The sequence below is a fragment of the Adiantum capillus-veneris genome, chromosome 23 (genome assembly GCF_014529385.1).
Source record: "Adiantum capillus-veneris isolate H3 chromosome 23, ASM1452938v2, whole genome shotgun sequence".
NCBI classification, from domain to species: domain Eukaryota; kingdom Viridiplantae; phylum Streptophyta; class Polypodiopsida; order Polypodiales; family Pteridaceae; genus Adiantum; species Adiantum capillus-veneris.
The window spans coordinates 16,595,564-16,614,282 of NC_140953.1; the positions used below are offsets into that span (position 1 = coordinate 16,595,564).

The following is an 18,719-nucleotide window of genomic DNA, read 5'->3' on the forward strand; positions in this document are numbered from 1 at the left end:
GCTCTCTCTCTCTCTCTCTCTCTCTCTCTCTCTCTCTTTCTTACACACACACACACGATGTAGAGAGAGAGAGAGGGGGGTTGGGGGGGCATAATACCTGCGCAGCAGGTGAAGACCAAGATTTGAGCAGAACGCAGGCGAAAATGACCCCTACTGTTCGCAGGTTTTGTTTTTTTTCCCAATTTTTTTGCGTCGCTATACGCGTCAATATACGCGTGAAAAGTAAAGCCTTTCCACGTGTATATCGACGTACATTGAGACGCGTATATCGACGCGTATAACGACGTCCGCTAATTTCATCGATATACGTGCGTCGATATCTCCATGTTATGTTATAGTGATATCTAATTTGATACAATAATTTGAAATAGACAACAAAATTTATTTACTTCATGTTTATGCTTAATAAAAAAACAAGTAGAAAAGTAGAAAAAAAATAGTATAATGTCTTTAAGGTTTAAAATTTTATGAGAGTTTAATGTGTTTTTTTCAAAATATCTTCAAAATGAAGCAAAAGCTCTTACATAGTGCTCTAAAAAAACCTAGGTTTAGAGTAGTCCCACGTACAAATTTTGATATTTACCTCAAAATTTAAATTTTGCAAGTGGCATGGCAAAGTCCATACAAGATTCAAGAGCGACACATCGTGCATATCCTCCTCTAGAGGCATTTTCCTATTATTTAGGAAACGTTTATATCCTAAAGGGAATTTTGTATGTTTGTGAAATTGAATTTTTTCGTACACTAGCCACGTCTATTGTTGCAAATGTCTGGGGAAAAAAAAAAGGAGAGGGATGGAGCCTACGGATGGAGGCTCCCTTTTAACTAGCTTGCATTTTACAGTGCCACCGAACAGCTCCATGAGGCTTGGTGACTCTTAGCCCTCTGAGAAACTCTTGGTAAGTGCCCGATGCATGTACTCTGCTAGCCCTCTTGAGCCCTCCCTCTCAGCTCTCTTTTTATGTTGCAGCTCACACCCTCCTCCTCCTATGATCTTGCAGATCTCTGGAAAAAAAAAGGAGAGGGATGGAGCCTCCGCATTGTTCGCGCATGCGGATGATTGGGGGAGGCCTACCACGCCAGTGAAGGGAAGACTTGCTTTTGGGAAGCTTCGTCGACCTTTCGCCTCTTCATGCGCAAGCAGAGCTACAGGTGCAAGGTTTTTGTTGATCATGCAGAGCTCCTCAATGGGTTGTATCCCCTGTGATTGCATCAAGCTCTCTTTTTATGTTGCAGCTCACACGCTCCTCCTTCTATGATCTTGCAGATCCCCGTTCGATAGCCCTTCTTCTCTTCTTTTGCGGTGGCAAGCCGCCCCTCCACGAGCTACCCTCTCTCTCTGATCCCTTCTTTAAATGGCTTCCTCTACCCAAGCGCGGTGCCCTCCTGCTACACCTTCTCAGCCCCGGCTTCCCCTACGCCTTCCAGCATGAGGCCTTCTTCACATTTTTTAATCCTGGCTCTGGGTTGCTCAACCTATACAGCCTGCCTGCGAGATCATGCCATTTTTGAGCCCCTTTTTCTCGGATGGCCATCCCCTCGGATGGTGCCCTATGTCTCCTGCAACAAGTCTCTCTCTCGCTCTAAGCTTCTCTGAATTGTAGCCGTGCCATCTCCTCTTTTGCCTTGACACTTTGCAGATGGTGGCCAGCATGATGATACGTCTCCTGCTCATGCTCCCTTGCTTCTTCTCATGGCGGTGGCCTCATGTGCAAGGCACGTTGACCATCATTGCAGATGCCCACAACTACCTTTTTTAGCTTAGTGTTTTTAGTTCAAGGTGGATTCCCACCATGAGATGGCTTCAATTCAATCAATAGAGCAGATTCTTTGACCCTTGTAGCACTCCTCCCATTGCTTAGCTGGAAATCTTTGATTGGGGAGCCGTCTGCTTGCAGCTCTAACCCCCCGATGATAGCCCATGACCATTTTTTACTTAGCTTGGGATAAACCCTATAACTTGCACCTCATCACCTTCTCAGATGGCGAACTCTCTCCATGAGTGCCTGATTGTGGGCCAAAATTATTCGGATTGATTGCCAACTTAACACTAGACTTGTAATGAGCCACAAAACTGGCTGAAGCCACAAAAATGGCTCACATCACGATTCTAGTAAATGAAACATAACTTTTGTATATGACATCAAAGTTTCATGAAACTTCTTAATTATAGGTTCAAGATATGAAAAAGTTTTCTAAATACACAATTTACATGAAAAGCTCAAAAATAAAAAATTCGCTTTTCTAAAATTAGTAAATTTTACGTTAAACTGCACTTCAACACTTAACTTGGAGAAGTAAAAAATGTCGACAGTCTTTGTATATGAGTTTAAAAAACTTAGAGAAGTTTGGGCCTGCTTAACAAAGATTTGATTTACTTTTAAAAGAAAAGAAAAATTTTGTCCATCCGCACAAATTAGTTGTAGAAGATGGTAATGGAAAGACACCTTCAGACCTTCATTTAGCTCTATACTATCTTTTATCAACTCATATTGAGTGTTGGTCATAATTCCCTGAAACCACTTTCTATTTGTGTTGAGATTTTTTTTACAAAAGTCTCAAAAAGCCACAAAAGTGGCTGATTTTACAGGACTAGTGTTAAGCATTCAAAGCACCAATCAAGGGATCAATGTCACCCTTGAAGCTTAAACATGGAGGCATCTTGAATCTTCTCTAGTATCAGCACAATCGTATCCATCGTGCTTGGAGGTCGCTTCTGGAATGCATCAATTGGGAGATCCTCTCTTTACACCACACATGCCATGACTCAGGGGAAACACGGGGGAAACACTCACACACATCGATGCCGCACAACCAGGGGCAAAGACATGAATAGGTGTGGGAGAGATCAACAACAACAAGAATCAAAGGGTTGGACTTGTTTTATCTTCCAAGCTTGGTTACAACTATGCTTTTTCCCCTTCTTCCTAGCTCACTCTTTACAAGGGCTTTCCCAAAGTTGTCCAAAAAGGGCCCTTATTAGGGCGTGGGAAGCTCTCCCTTCTATTGCATGATGCAACCTCTTATTTTAGCTCAAACCTACATGCACTTCCCTATTTCTAGCTTGATTTGGACTCCAAGGCATGTGGGAGGCCGCCCCTTTTGGCACGGTGCCATGACAAGGGTGGGAGAAAACCCCCCTTTTACTCCTCAATTAGAAAAGGAGGCGGCCTTTGAAAGGGCTGCGTGATAATGAACGTGCACAAACATGCCATGTCATCATTTGCTATGCAATGAGTGTGCTACCCATAGCCCCCAATGGTGGATTCCATTCGCGCCACCAAATAGAGCCGACGACGGCCCACACCATAGCCACCACCTTTGGAGCTCGTGGAGCTCCCACTTGTTAACCTCATAAGAGCTCACGCTCTTGCATATGAACCACAACCACCATGCTCAAATATTCACATGTGGGATAATGCACCACCACGTGGCATGCACTAGTTTTTGGCCTCCCTAAATCCCCAAAAAACTCATCAAACCTTCAAAAACTTCAAGATTTTCCAATTTTTTGCCCTCCTCCATGGCCATGCTATTTTTTGCTCTCATGTTCGATGCTCAGGCTGCAAAGCCTCACTTTAACTTCACCTTCTTGGCCTCAAAGCATGCACAACTCACCAAATTTCTAACTTTCCCAAACCTATCAACCGATGCAACCAAAATCATCAAAAATCATATGGTACAATCTTGTCGGCAATCTCGACGCCAACTTCAAACTGAGATATCTGATCGATCCGAACTCCGTTTGCCATGCCGTCAGTTACTATGGCCTTCACTTGACACAAAAAATGTATTGAAATCTTCATGAAGCTCAAACAATCTCAGATAGCACCCCGACCAAGGCGACCAAACTGGCACAAAACTGACTCCCTACAAAACTTCATCTAGCAATAACTTGACACCAGGGACTCCAAATGACGATCTGAAAAGACTGACTTGCTATGATGATCACTTCCCAACCATATTTGCAACTATCTCTGACCCCTACCATCACTTGGCCTGTCTGTCTCAGATCTATAATGCACTCCAACTTTGAACATCCATATCTTTTGCCATGTAGCTCCATTTGAGGAGAAATCTAGACCATCTTGTAAAGCATTTTGAGGGCCACCTATGGCACTCCCATTTTTGCACTTCAACTCTTTGACCATGCACCACAATAGAGAATTCTGGCCCTAAAAACCACATATAACATACATAACCGCTGCTCCTTGCCTGCTCTTGACCTTCACAACTACTCCATCAGGTTGTCATGCCCTTGAGAGCTCGTACAATCCCACTTTTCACTCTTTGTAGCACCTACCACCTTTGGATGCACCATCATGTTCTCCTATAAACAAAGGCAATCTCTTTAGTGTTCCAGGTTTACTCTCTATTGACACTTCCATACTTGCATCTCAATATAGTATAATGATTTTATATCCTCAAGATCATTCTCATGATCTTATATGTTGACTTTTTGGATAGGTGTTTTCTGTAAACTAGCACTACCAACTTTGTGGTATCTGATTGTTTTCCACAAGAATTGTGGCCAGGACTCTTCCAGGTCACGAATACGTTGTATCTCTTGAGAGTTGGCCTCATCCGTTGTGTTTGCTACTACCTTTGTATCTAGTGGTGTTTTGTTTTCTAGTTTCATTTTGTTTTCCTTGTGCACACTTTTGTCTTCCTTTTGAGGTATTGACACTACTTGTTTGGGAATATTCAATGTTGAGCCGTTTGAACCATAGGTGGTATACTGTGTAAAATGAGAGCAAATAAGGTAAGTATCCACTCAACACTCTAGGTAGGCCGGGTAGATATAGGCAAAATTGGGTAGAATAGAGCTCATTTGCACTTTGTCAAAGTCACACACACACACACACACACACACACAAAGAGAGAGAGAGAGAGAGAGAGAGAGAGAGAGAGAGAGAGAGAGAGCTTTGGCTACCTAGAGATTCCTGTTGGTCTTTTTCCTACTACGGACACTCAAATCATCCTTACTGCACCAAATTTCATAGGTATGAACCTTACCATGCAAGACCAATTGTGTATGGTCCATACTGCACAAAAACCATCACAGTAATTACATAGGTCAAATCCACGATGGGAATTTTGTAAATTTTTAGGGGCCCATTAGGGCATCAAATGAAGTCTTAATCCAGATTATATTTCATCAATGGGATCCCCACAAGGGGAAAAATCCAACCATCTAATCACAACTCCCAAAGGGGGTGAAACATGGATCACGATCCATGTCCCCTACCTCCAAATTTAGAGATTTTTGGGGTAAAATTATCCTTTCAATAGCGCCTTCGTAGTGCTCTAACCATAGTTTCAAATAATTTTTCGATCCATGCTCTCAAACTTTGGCTAAGATTTGACCATGTGGTCAAATCTTAAGCTCTTTTTTAAAGTGGGAATTGGGAAATTCCCAAATTTACTTATATGGTGTTCCATATGAGGAGAAGAAAATAGTGCACATATATATGATTGATTCCAACTTACACTTTGATGAGGTCTTTATTTGTGTTTTTGAATGGTACAAAGCTCAAGGAAAATTTTAAGGCCATGTGTATATGCCATTTATATTATGGCTAGTGTCCACAGATGGTGGGTTGGCATAGTCAATATTGCACATGCCACACACACACACACACAAATCTTATCTACCACCCAGCCATAACACTATATAAGGAGGCCATCTCCATGAACCATGGAATCCTACATCAAAGGATAACTAGCCCCTTGTATTCCTACCTACTATATCTAGTTGTCTATATTGTCATCTAAGCTCTACCTTGAGAGCGCATGGGTCGATGACCCCATCACTTTGTAATAGTGCTAATCTAAATTTTGATTTTCCACTAATCAACTTTGCATCATTTCTCTCTCTACTCCCCTTGCTACAAGATTCTATCTAGTTCTACACTTCTTACATGGTATCAAAGATTTAGGTGTTCGTAGCTTAAGGTTATATGAGAAGTACTTGTATTACTCTGCAAAATCAAACCATTATCATGGTAGAGTCTTCAAATTTTTTTGTCCATGCTACTCTGCTACACACATTTTTTCACACAGCCTTCATAGAAGGCAAGCTTGATGGCACCAACTACACTTTGTGGACACTCAAAATTTTTGGGTTCATATGAATTGTTGGATACAATGATGGAAAAAAATGGTGCTGACCTAGAGCCTACTCCAACAACTGATCTAGAAAATCCAAGTCTCTTAATTCCTAGATGCTATTCTTCTACGTGCTTGGAAGAGAAGGAATGCATATGCATTGTGTGCCATTATCATGTGTGTAAGTGATTCTGTTCTCACTTTAACTCAACATACCACTAAAGCACATGAAACTTGGAGCATATTGGCCACCAATATGAGATGCACAATCACACCAGAATTCCAAATCTAGAAAATCAACTTGCTACTGGCCATTTATCCAAAAGATTTAGCTCGGTGATGCGTTGCATACTTTTGGCCAAGTATGATGGTCTTGTTACATCACTCAACACTCCGGTTCATCCAACCCATCCTACATTTGAAGAAATAAGTGAAATGTTGCTTGAAGAGGAGCTATGACTTAGGACTAGTGGATGGGAGGGGTGATGTTGCTTTCATGGTTGCTAGTGCAAAAGATAAGGAGACTATGTCAAATACCTCTAAGACAAATCCCAAGAAAAGGAAATTTGCAGGTAACTGTTTTTATTATTGCAAACAAGGTAATGCTATTAAATAGTACAAAAAGAAGAAAGTAGATGATAAGAACAACAACATGAAAGAGTTTTGGAAGAGAAGAGAATACACCAACAGTGCTAAGGTAGAGCTTGAACTATGGGCCATCATAAAAGAGGTATTATCATCAACAAAAATCCCGATTGTTGATGGTTCTTGGATTGTAGATAGTGGAGCATCCCAACATGACTAGTAAGAAAGTTTGGTATAGTTTCTAGAAGGCTCTATGTAAACCCATCATTGTAATAGTTTGGAATAATGCAAAATGTCCAAGAAAAGGGTTTGGAACAATTCATTTTTTTAGTAGATATAGGTAAAACTAAGCAACTCCTTGTTGTGTTGTACATGCCACAAATCAAAAAGAATTTGCTCTCAATTGCTACAACCACTAATCTTGGTCTTGAAGTTTATTTCAAAAATACAAGAGAAAAAATCTTAGATATAGAAGGCAATACACTGGGAAAAGGAGTAAGGTGCAGCAATATTTATGAGCTTTCTACATTCACAATAACTACAAAAAAGGAGGATTTTTTTTTTTTTTTTTGCGAGCTTCTTGTTTTGCTCTTTTGCAATAACTACTACTTTTTCATTCTTTTGCAATGTAGCATGGCCTAAAAAATCTTGTCCAATACAAAACTTTCCCACATACTATAGGCTAAAAGCAAACAATATGAATCCAAAACTACCAAAAAACTTTGCCAGAGTTTCCTTTTGTTTTAGCTGAAAATTTTCAAAAAGTGCCTCTCCACCTTTATCACAAAGGCCTCTATAAGAGATTAAGGATGTTCAAAAGAACTAAAAGACAAACAAAAAAACCTTCAAGTAAAATTTTTGCTGGCTACCACCTAAATAGAAAGTATGCTCTTTAAAAAGGCATTGAAAGTATGGCATGTAGCTTGACAAGGTGGTCTCAAATCTCTCTCAAACCAACATATAGACATGCAAAACATAGTGACACCAACCATGTAGTCACACATGTTTACAACCCAAAAAATGTGACAATGAAGTACATAATTTATAGATCATAGTAACAAAATCAAATGTATGGAGAGACTGACCCCTCGCGGGCGGCTAGGAGATCTCTTGGCAGCGCTTTTGCCTCGAGTCACCTAGCGAGAGAGGGTCAGCCCTTCTTGCGGCCCCCTTTGCAGATTCAGACATCTTCCCTTGCAACTATCCCTCGTGGTCTAACGAGCATTGACCTCCGACGCCGCCGGGACTTCTTCGATTGCGGATTCACTCGCTTTCTGGGCGATTCCGGAGCAGACCTCGAGGCAGCCTGCTTCAGGGTCCACGCTCTATTCCTCGCCGCTAGGGGGACAGAGGCCTTGGACTCAGTAATTGGTTTCTCCTTTCCTCTCTGCGGTAGGACCGAGACAGAGTGGTCCCTCGACTCAGTGGTGGGATGGTTGCATACACAGGTTCTTGAGTTCTCTCACCACATGGGAGAACTTGGAGTTACAGATTTGCTGCAGACTTTGTGGCCACTGGCCAAGTTTGCGGTGACACCCCCAGACTCAACAGGATGTAGGCACATTGTGGTGTACTTTTTTGCTGATACACAGTGTTTGCCTTGCTATGTATACATACATGCGGACTCCTGGACAGAGGAGGTTGCTTTACGCTCAGCTCGCTCTACTTGGGCTTGGGCCAAGCACTCACTACATGCTCGCCTATCTAGAGGACGCTCGGATGCGGATTACTCCCCATCCAAGCCTGCCTCAAAGATAGCCCGCCTTGCTGCTGCGGCAGCATCTATTCTCTCTCGCTCCCCATGAGGATCGTCTCATGGAATGTGCAGGGATTAGGTGGGCCCCAGTTTCAGCGACAGCGGGGCCGATTGCGGCAGGAGCTTCAGCGTTGCCTTGTGGGAGGAGAGATTGATATCCTTATGCTTCAGGAGCACCATTTGTCTGAGAGCCGCATCCGGCGCTGTGGTTAGATTTTGCGTGGACGTTATGATACCTTTTGGTCAGCTGCTTTTGGACCTGGAGGCATCCAGGGTGGGGTATGTATGACCATTGCGGACTCATTGCAGCAGGCCATTGTGGGCAGAGGGATTATTGTGCCAGGCAGGGCTCAGTGGATTACTTTGCAGGTTCAGGGTGGCCTTGTGGGATTCCTGAACATCTATGTGCCCAATGTGGCGAGTGCTCGTGCAGAGTTTTGGTCACAGATTGTTGAGTCTTTGCCACAGGTTGACCATTGGTGTGTAGGAGGGGACTTCAACATGTTGGAGGACCCTTCTGACAGGATCGGAGGTAGCCATGCTACTGTGCATGGAGTCGAGTTAGCAGCTTGGGAGAGGTTGTGTATGACCTTGAGGGTCTCGGATACATGGCAGCATTCTGGCTTTGTGAGGCCTCCAGAGAGTCTTGCCTTCTCTAGATCAGACCGCAGAGTGGGAGGAGTGAATCTATCGTGGATAGATCGCTTCTACACTAGTGACCACTTCAGTGACTTCGGGGGATCAGTGGGCATCCTGGCAGGGACATCCTTCTCGGACCATGCACCAGTGATCCTCACAGTGGCAGACAAGCAAAGGAGTGGGAGCACGATGCTTCGCATCCCAGAGCGGGTCTTGTTGGACACAGCACTCAGAGAGAGGGTAGAGGCTCTTTGGACAGAGGGCATGGACAGCCAGGCTCTACCGGCAGACAGAGTGGCCTTAGGCCTAGCTCAGCTTAGCCACTTTTTTCTCCAGGAGTCTTTGGCTCGACGGTCCGTACCGAGAGAGGAGGAGCAGCGTCTCAGATGAGGCATTGCTTCACTACAGAGGATACAGGAGCAGCATCCAGACAGTCCATGGCTAGAGGAGCAGTTACAGCAGGCTCGACAGGAGTTTGCTTGCACAGAGGAGAGGCGCCATGAGTTTTCCTTTCACCTACAGGCATCTCAGTGGACTCAGGTAGGTGACAGAGTGACAGGTGCCTTTTTTGAGACAGTAGGACCTCGGCACTCGCATGCCAAGGTCACTCAGCTGAGGAGACCCGTGGGTCAGTTGCGTGTGAGCCTGAGGATATGCGTGCAGTTGCTACTGACTTTTACTGTGAGCTACTGACGGCTGAGCCCTAGTCAGAGAGACGGGATGCATACAGGGAGCAGGTTTGGGCGCAGATGCCTTGACTTGTGACTGAGGAGATGCGCCAGAGGCTGGAGATACCTCTTCAGCTTGAGGAGCTGCATACGGCTCTTAGGGCCCTTCCTCGTGGTAGCTTTCCAGGTGAGGATGGGCTGACTCCCAACTTCTTCTTGGAGTACTGGGACTTGCTTGGACCAGATCTTTGTAGTGCCTTTCAATACATTCTGCACACAGGAGTGATGCCGGATAGCATGAGTGAGGGCCTGATTTACCTCATTCCAAAGGAGGGTGGCTACTTGGATGAGATACGACAGTGGCGCCCCATCACCATCCTCAACTCAGCCTACAAAATTCTTGCCAAGGCTCTGAGTTTGAGGATTCAGCCACTTTTGGAGAGCCTTATACATGGGACTCAGACAGGTTTCGTCAAGGAACGCAGTATCCTTGACAACATCTTCACTTTTTGGGAGGCTTCTGCTCTGGCACGTCTCCGTGGGGAGGACCTTGTGATTCTTCTTCTCGATTTTGAGAAGGCATACGACAGAGTTGACTGGGACTTTCTAGAGGGCACGCTTCGTAGGATGGGCTTTTCAGATGCTTGGATCAGAGGGGTGTCAGCTTTGTACAGACACGCTCACAGTCAGGTGCTTTTGGCAGGAGGTAGAGGTGAGCGCTTCATGCTCACACGATCGGTCAGATAGGGTTGTCCTCTTTCACCCTTTCTCTTTCTGTTCTATGCGGAGGCGATGAGCAGATTTTTGGTGTCACAGCACGTTGGTTTGAGGGGCTTAGCACTCCCGATATGGGGAGATGAGATTCTGGACGCTGAGTTTGCCGACGACTCAGCCTTGTACTTAAAGGGCCAGGAGGCCAATTTACACAGGTATGGGCAGGCTCTTGAGACCTTCTGCTGTGCATCGGGCGCATTGATCAACTGGAGAAAGACAGTGGCTTTCTCAGTTGGCAGTGCTCCTGTGCCAAAGTGGATGCCAGGAGAGGGTTTCAGGTGGATTCCCCCAGGGACCGCAGTTTGATACTTGGATTGTCAGGTTGGTTTGGATTTGTCCCCCGAGCAGCAGACTGCTCCTCTTCTCCTGTCCATCAGGAGAAAGCTGTTACACTGGAGTTCAGCACGACTTTCACTGGCTGGTAGAGTAGTAGTTGCCAACCAAGTGTTGTTGTATCAGTCAGGTAGAGAGGCTGATCAGGAACTTCCTTTAGTCAGGTCGCGACACTCAGGTTGCTCGAGCCAAGGTGGCTTGGTCGGTCATCACACTTCCTTGTTCTCAGGGAGGGCTTAGGATCATTGATCCAGCACAGCAGAGCAGAGCCCTTCTTGGGAAGTTCGTCGTCAGAGGACTTCTTCCATGCGAGGAGCCCTGGAAAGAGTTCTTGCTGCAAAGGCTTCGTGCCAGGGTGCCTTAGTCAGGAGGCCCTTGGCAACCTTCAGCCAGATGGATCTTTACAGAGTTACGCCGAGTTGGTTTGAGCAGGAGACTGGAGAACCGATTCGCTGTGAGTTTGCTTCGCTCTTGGGAGCTCTTACGGCGTGGCCTAGAGCAGAGACAACCGACATGCACGGAGGAGCGCCTACGACAGCCCCTCGTCTGGAACCCCATGGTTAGCACTCAGAGAGTCCACTTGGTTGGGAGTAGGCCTCATGTTTCATGGGGTCCCATGGCAGCAGGTCCAGCGCGCTCTCTAGGTGACTGGCTAGAGTTCACAGGTTTGTCAGAGGAGGTGCAGGGTGTCCAGCTACAGGGCATGAGAGGGGTTCAGAGCATGTGTCAGGACATCTCAGAGTCAGTTCCAGCTGAGTGGCTCACGCCTCTCGAGCCAGTAGCACCCCGATGGATGGGAGCCTTCACACGACTGGAGGTTCTCATCTCAATCAGGGCTTGTTCAGAGACTGTCCCAGCCCTGTTCTTTGAGCTTCAGGGTGGGGGACGTTTACAGCGAGTTACAGTAGAGGCCCCGCAGGTAGCAGAGTGTTGTTTCCAGAGGATCCGAGTTGTGGGCATCTGTGGGAGGACTTGCGTCATAGACCCTGACCCAGCAGCTCTCGAGACAGGACGCTGGAGGCTATGGGCTTGGAAGTGTTGTCCACTGGCACGAGTACAGTGGGATCCTCGTGAGTGGCTATGTAGGGACCCCTTCTCTTCTGCAGATCGCCCAGGAGTCCCGTTCTTCCAGTACACTGTTCGGCTTGGACGTCATATACTTGCAGCGCAGAGAGAGGCCCGCCCCGCTGCAGCACGTCATTGGCAGGAGGAGGGTCTCACAGCTGAGTTCTTGGCAGCTTTTTGGCAGAGGCTGTGGGACTCGAGATAGTTGAGGCGCGTCACTTTGTTCCAGTGGTTGGTTGCACACAGAGCCACAGCAGTAGGGAGCTGTCTTGTGCATAGTGGTCTCTCGGCCGCATGTACAGCCTATGACCAGTTGGTGGAGAGTCAGTGACACTGTCTTTGGGACTGTCCTTCGGCCCAGCAGGTGTGGCTACGAGTTCTTCGGCTGATGCCTGCCCTCTCCGCGGCTCGACAGTACACCTGGGGGGCAGCGGCTTGGTCCACCCTCACGGGCCCGGCACTACAGTTTGAGCTATCTTCCACCAGCAGGATGATAGTGATACAGGGGGGGCGACCTGCACTCCAGCCTGCTACAGACCTTACTCCACAAGAGTGGTGCAGTGAGAGAGAGGAGTGCTGGGAGCTCATCAGCGGCCTAGCTCTTTGGTTCATTTGGCGGGCCCGTTGTTTCCGCATCTTTGAGGCTCCCCTGTGCCACCAGCAGAGACTGTTCGTGACTTTTGGCTAGAGCTGATCCATACTCTCAGAGGACAGCTTGAGGGACTACAGGGCAGCTCCGACCACATGCGGGAGCGCCGCGAGGCTTTCCTTCGACTCTGGCGCCCTGGGCCTTTCTACACCTTGGTCCAGGGGGTGCTCAAATGGCACTACTGTCCACCTGTGTGGCTCTTTCCTCTTCCCATTTCTTGATTTAGCCCCATTGTATATATGCTGTTTTTTCATTGGGAGAGGCTCCCCATCATGCGTGTTGTAGCCCTCTCTTGCAGAGGTGGATGTAGCCCTATGGGCAGTTTTCATTAACTAATAGAAGGATCTTTTTCTTGGAAAAAAAAAAATCAAATGTATGGATCTTCTAAAAACAAAAACACCTCTCTCTTAGCTTGGCACAGGTCCGCACACTATGGGAGAAAGACACAACTCATAAAGTACATCTTCTAGCTCTAAACATATGCAATGTCTCAGATCGTCTGTGCTCACCTTATCCAAACCACCACACTTTGCAAACACATCCAAGACATAGTTGCAACGCTCCGTGAATGTTTCCAGTAACCACCTGGCTATGTTACCAACATAGAAATAAACAGTGTGGCTCTTGCAAGTGGAATACAAGGACCATTCAAATCAATATCATACAAGATTTGTGACTTACCAAAAAATAACACTACTTCTCTCTACACCACATCTAGAAATTCACCATCAACATTTGTGAGGAAAACAAAATCATCTAATATATAGTTGCGGTATGCTGGAAACAACCTCTTTGAAATCTTCTCCCCACTCTCTATGTCGTAGCTTGGCACAACTTAACTGACACCAAATATATATTGTAAGATCAAGAACCTATTTGGATACGCAAATTTGAAAATATGTTACTACCAAATTAAGAAGCTTTCCATAGAAGATTCACTAAAACATCAGTGACCTTACCGCCTCTCTAGTGACAAGATGTTGATATGCCTTGGAGTCACACATAAGCGTCCAAGTACAATGAAGCACAAGTCCCACTCTTGATGCATCTACAAGGAACTCCCCTATGTGCTCAGCTAAGCACATGGTGACCAAGAAGCCCTTGTCTGCCAAATACTCACAAGCGAGATCCATGCAATCCCTTACCAAACTCGAAGAGAATGTATTCCACTTGGGAATTGTCACGCCATCTTTTTAAAAAAAAATGTCAATAGGACAAGCTACTTCCTCATTACTCTTTGCTATTACCTCTAGGAACCTCATCATTACGTGGCGAAGTTGGTAGTCCCAGGTTCTCAACTACTTGCTTCTCTCCTTGACCATTTAACTGTGCATGCCCTATACCTCTACCAAAAAAAAGGGTGCATGCCCCCTCTTCCCCTTGTTGGATGCAAGTAGTTTCGACCATAGTGGCCTTTGTCTCCACAATTGTAGAACCTACCAACTAGCCTTGCCTCTTTCAGCCCTCTATCCATAGCACTTAAACAAAGCTCTTGCATCTGCTCAATCAGATCTTGAACAACTATACATACCCAATCATGAGGAATGATTATGAATCCCCCATTTTCTTGGTTCTTTGCTTGGGCTTCTTTCTTTGGGCCTTGGAGCAGGTTGGGAGCCATAAATTTATACCCTAATGCACCTTGCTTGATCTTCTTCTTAATTTTTTTTCTCTTTGCCTGTGCAATTGCAACCTCACCGTTATTGTCCTATAGACTCTCAAAATCCACCTTCTATTGAACTTTGGGATGCAGAAATGCCATGAATCTCTCCAATTTGCAGTACTTGCCATTGATCAATTGCATGGAAACCGCAATCTTTGCCCAACACTCTTGAAAAAAATTACAAAAAACACCAAATTCTTCATTTATATATTTCCTCAAAGCCTTCAATCTTGCATCCAAATCAACTAGAGACACCTCCTTAAGGAAATCCTATAGTAGGAAAGCCTGCTAGGCCACCCGTATCAACTTGGTTCCTCCCTCCAAAGCATCAAACCATACCTTCACATTGCCCCATATCAGTAGAAAAACCATCTACATCTTGTTATCTTGATTGAGCATATGTAACAATAGCATGTACAACTCGAAATGGGATTTCATCACCTTCTTGCCAAAAAACAACTTTTCTTGAACAAACCAATGAGCAATCACATATCCTTTCATGGCGGCACCAAAAGGTGGAGAGAGGGAATGGTAACACACTCAAATTAGCACCACATTTCCTCTCTATAGCCCAAGATACTCATGAAACCCCACTCCTTCAGGAAACACCTTCATAATGACACACTTTGCTCAACATACACCTTGCATCACTTACCAACAAGCATGCACACACTTCAAAGAATCCAAATCCACAAAGCACTCACACCAATCACACACAACACCATTGCATAGCACTTCTCTCTCGCTCTCTCTTTGCACCACAATGAGGGATAAAGAGAGGAAAATTAGTGTGTTTCTAGGTGTGTTCCCATTCCCCCTCTCCAATGTGAGTGTAGGATAAGGGGTTATTCAACTTTATTTTTCTCACATTTTCACATACAAAAGGGTACTGTAAAATGGAATTAGGAAAAAAATTTATTGTTTGATTAAAAAAAGGGTATATTTTAATTTTCAACAATTCATAGATAGGAAGTGTAAAAAATAGTCTTTGAATGCATGGGATATAGAAAATCTTTACATAGTGACCCCCTCCAAAACTATAGATCTCTATGATGGCCACTCTCTATAACACATGATCTGTGATAGGAAGGGGATAATTATCCCAATGGTGATACCATTGACCTTTCTGAGGCTCACACATACCCTGAGCTTTGTAAGGTATTTTAATTTTCAACAATTCATAGATAGGAAGTGTAAAAAATAGTCTTTGAATGCATGGGATATAGAAAATTTATACATAGTCACCCCCTCCAAAACTATAGATCTCTATGATGGCCACTCTCTATAACACATGATCTGTGATAGGAAGGGGATAATTATCCCAATGGTGATACCATTGACCTTTTTGAGGCTCACACACACCCTGAGCTTTGTAAGGTGCAAGGATATGGCGGGTGCCTCATGTGAGGATCCATGGCCAGAGATAGCATACATAGTAGGATAAACGCGACGAGGACAGAGAGAGAGAGAGAGAGAGAGAGAGAGAGAGAGAGAGAGAGAGAGAGAGAGAGAGAGAGAGAGAGAGAGAGCTCAAAATGTGAGGATCCATGGCCAGAGATAGCATACATAGTAGGATAAACGCGACGAGGACAAAGAGAGAGAGAGAGAGAGAGAGAGAGAGAGAGAGAGAGAGAGAGAGAGAGAGAGAGAGAGAGAGAGAGAGAGAGAGAGAGAGAGAGCTCAACACAAAAAAGAGGAATGCTTGTATTGATTTATTCTAAGGCCTTACATACATAGAGATGAAAACGTTCCATGAAAACTCCGCTTAAAACTGACTGTGCCTGCATGCCATTAGGCATGTTCCCATGGGTAATGGGCTTGAGCTTACTCTTAACCATGAGTTCATGGTATACTCACATGAAATATAGTTTTATGTTTACTCTTAACCATGAGTTCATGGTATACTCACATAAATCATGAGTTTTAGTTGTACTCACAACCAAGGGTCTTGGTATACCCATAACCCGGATGAATTACCCCTAGAACACATAGGGTGTAGGTCAAAGTAGCTACCAACATATGGATTTTTTGGTTTACTCTCAAAACATGGGTTTTGGGTTTACCCAATAACCTAATGAGAAGGGTTTACAACAAGGACTTGAACCGAACAGATGTTTTGGGAGGTCTTACCACTTTTGTATGTGGTAGTGTCTATAGCCCATACAATTTATTTGATTGTGAACAACATCAAAAGGCATGACCTAAAGAATAAGTATCTGAGATTTTTTATCACCGTTAATGATTTTTAGTCTTTTTGAAGCATTTATTGGAGGGATGATTCGTCTTACCGCAGTGAGTACAAGGATTTTTTTTGGAAGGAATCCTTTGTTTGATGGTTGTTAAGGCCACAAATGGCACAAGATCTAGTACCAATGGATGGTATGGTTTAAGCTGAGGTAAAAGCACAACCAATGACTGCATATGCACTAGGAAGAATGGAAGAACTGGCACGGGATACTCTTTTCTCTTCTTCTTGCAAGGAATTAATGATACCATCCAAAGAAGGCAACTAATATTTTTCCTTTAAAACAATGAAAAATTGATGAAATTGCTTCAACATTTACTAGCTAAATTCTTAAGCTCTTTAATCTATTGGATAATGATTCTATGTTTTCATCAGCACACATAGCAAGAGAATATAATTCCATTTTGATACTCATCATGTAATATTTGGATTTAGTACCGAAACGGGTCTCTAACTCTATCCAAGCAGCAATAGTACACGTAGTATCATCCAAGTAATGAACAAAATTATATTCTAGATAAGTTAAAATAATATCCAATGCTTGCTCATCCTTCCTCTATTGCTCAAAAGACAATGCTCTAGGAATTGCAACCGATGTGTCTGCCTCATCCGTTGAAAGAGGCTTGACAACACTCCACGATTTTTTGCAAATGAGATACCTTTTGACTTTAACTAGCCATGTATGAAAGCAAGCCATGTATGAAAGCAAGTTCAATCAAAGTTTTCAACTTTTGATGCCATGTTCAATATAATTTTGCTATGACTATTGTTGAAGTCAAAAAATGATACTAAATTCAAATCTTGAAAATAATATTGGTGTAGAATATATAGAAATAAGGTATTTCCATGTTGAATGGTTGTCAGTTTTTGAAGCCAAGTGGGAAAACTTGTTGTGGAGCTAATACATGTAAATACCCTCTTGAATGAGACTCAAAGAAGGTGGCCACTATTTAAAAATAATGTGAAATCATTTCAAGAAATGGTGAATTGATTGAGGGTAATTATGATGGATTCTGAGCAAGTCAATACTTCATGCTCTCCCTTGCAAACGGCCAATCCCGTATAGAACTCAACGATGGAGGTTAAAGATACGGAGGATCAAAATCCCATGAAGCTCTGATACCACTAGAAGGTGCAAGGCTATGACAGGTGCCTCCTGTGAGGATCCATGGTTGGAGATGGAATCATGTAGAGCTGGATAGAACAAGATGCAGAACGAGAGAGAGCTCAACACAACAAAAAAGGAACACTTGTATTGATTTATGTAAAGGCCTTACATAGATAGAGACAAGCTACTTCCTCATTACTCTTTAAAATCACAAGATTTTAATTTATAGTGATGAGTTTCTATCAATCTTTACATGCAAGAAACTTTAAATTCAAATTCATTTGAGACAACTCACCAACAGAACGACTCATAGGTCGTCTCTCCCAACTCTCTCTGCCTAGAGAGGACTCTGCAACAAAGGAGGTAGTGTGTGCTATAGAGACCTCAACTACATTCATCCGGTTTGGATCACTTGAGGTGCTAGGAGGTTCCATAAGCCCTTTATCTTTCTTGTCTCAAATGCTAACAAAACAGGTATAAGTAGCTCCAGTGGTTGTTTTAAGTAATGGTTTCACTTCATAGCAGCATTTAATGGCTTGTAGTCTACACATACTCTCCACCTCCCATTCTTTTTAGGTGTAATGACAATAGGTGAAGCCCACTCATACTCTTCACTGGATAAATAATACCTTCTTCAAGTATCTTGTTGATTTCCTACCATAAAGCCTCCTTTTGAATCTCTCCTAACTTCTATAGATTTTTCATCCTTGGCTTAGCACTTAAGAAAAGCTCTTGCATCTGCTCAATCAAATCTTGAACAACTATACGTACCCAATCATGAGGAATGATTATGAATCCCCCATTTTCTTGGTTCTTTGCTTGGGATTCTTGCTTTGGGCCTTGGAGCAGGTTGGGAGCCATAAATTTATACCCTAATGCACCTTGCTTAATCTTCTTCTTGATTTTTTTTCTCTTTGCCTGTGCAATTGCAACCTCACCATTATTGTCCTATAGACTCTCAAAATCCACCTTCTATTGAACTTTGGGATGCAGAAACGCCATGAATCTCTCCAATTTTCAGTACTTGCCATTGATCAATTGCATGGCAACCGCAAACTTTGCCCAACACTCTTGAAAACAATTACAAAAAACACCAAATTCTTCATTTATATATTTCCTCAAAGCC

The 18,719-nt window shown here is 43.9% G+C and overlaps 1 protein-coding gene across 1 annotated transcript; it reads left to right on the forward strand.

The window, feature by feature from the left end:
* The first annotated feature begins 479 nt into the window (after positions 1-479).
* LOC147427461 (uncharacterized) lies at positions 480-2,136 on the forward strand. Its single transcript, XM_086497170.1, has 2 exons — positions 480-1,152; positions 1,268-2,136. The coding sequence occupies exons 1-2, from the start codon at positions 915-917 to the stop codon at positions 1,510-1,512; spliced, it is 483 nt and encodes a 160-aa protein (XP_086353296.1). The 5' UTR covers positions 480-914; the 3' UTR covers positions 1,513-2,136.
* Positions 2,137-18,719: the final 16,583 nt, after the last annotated feature.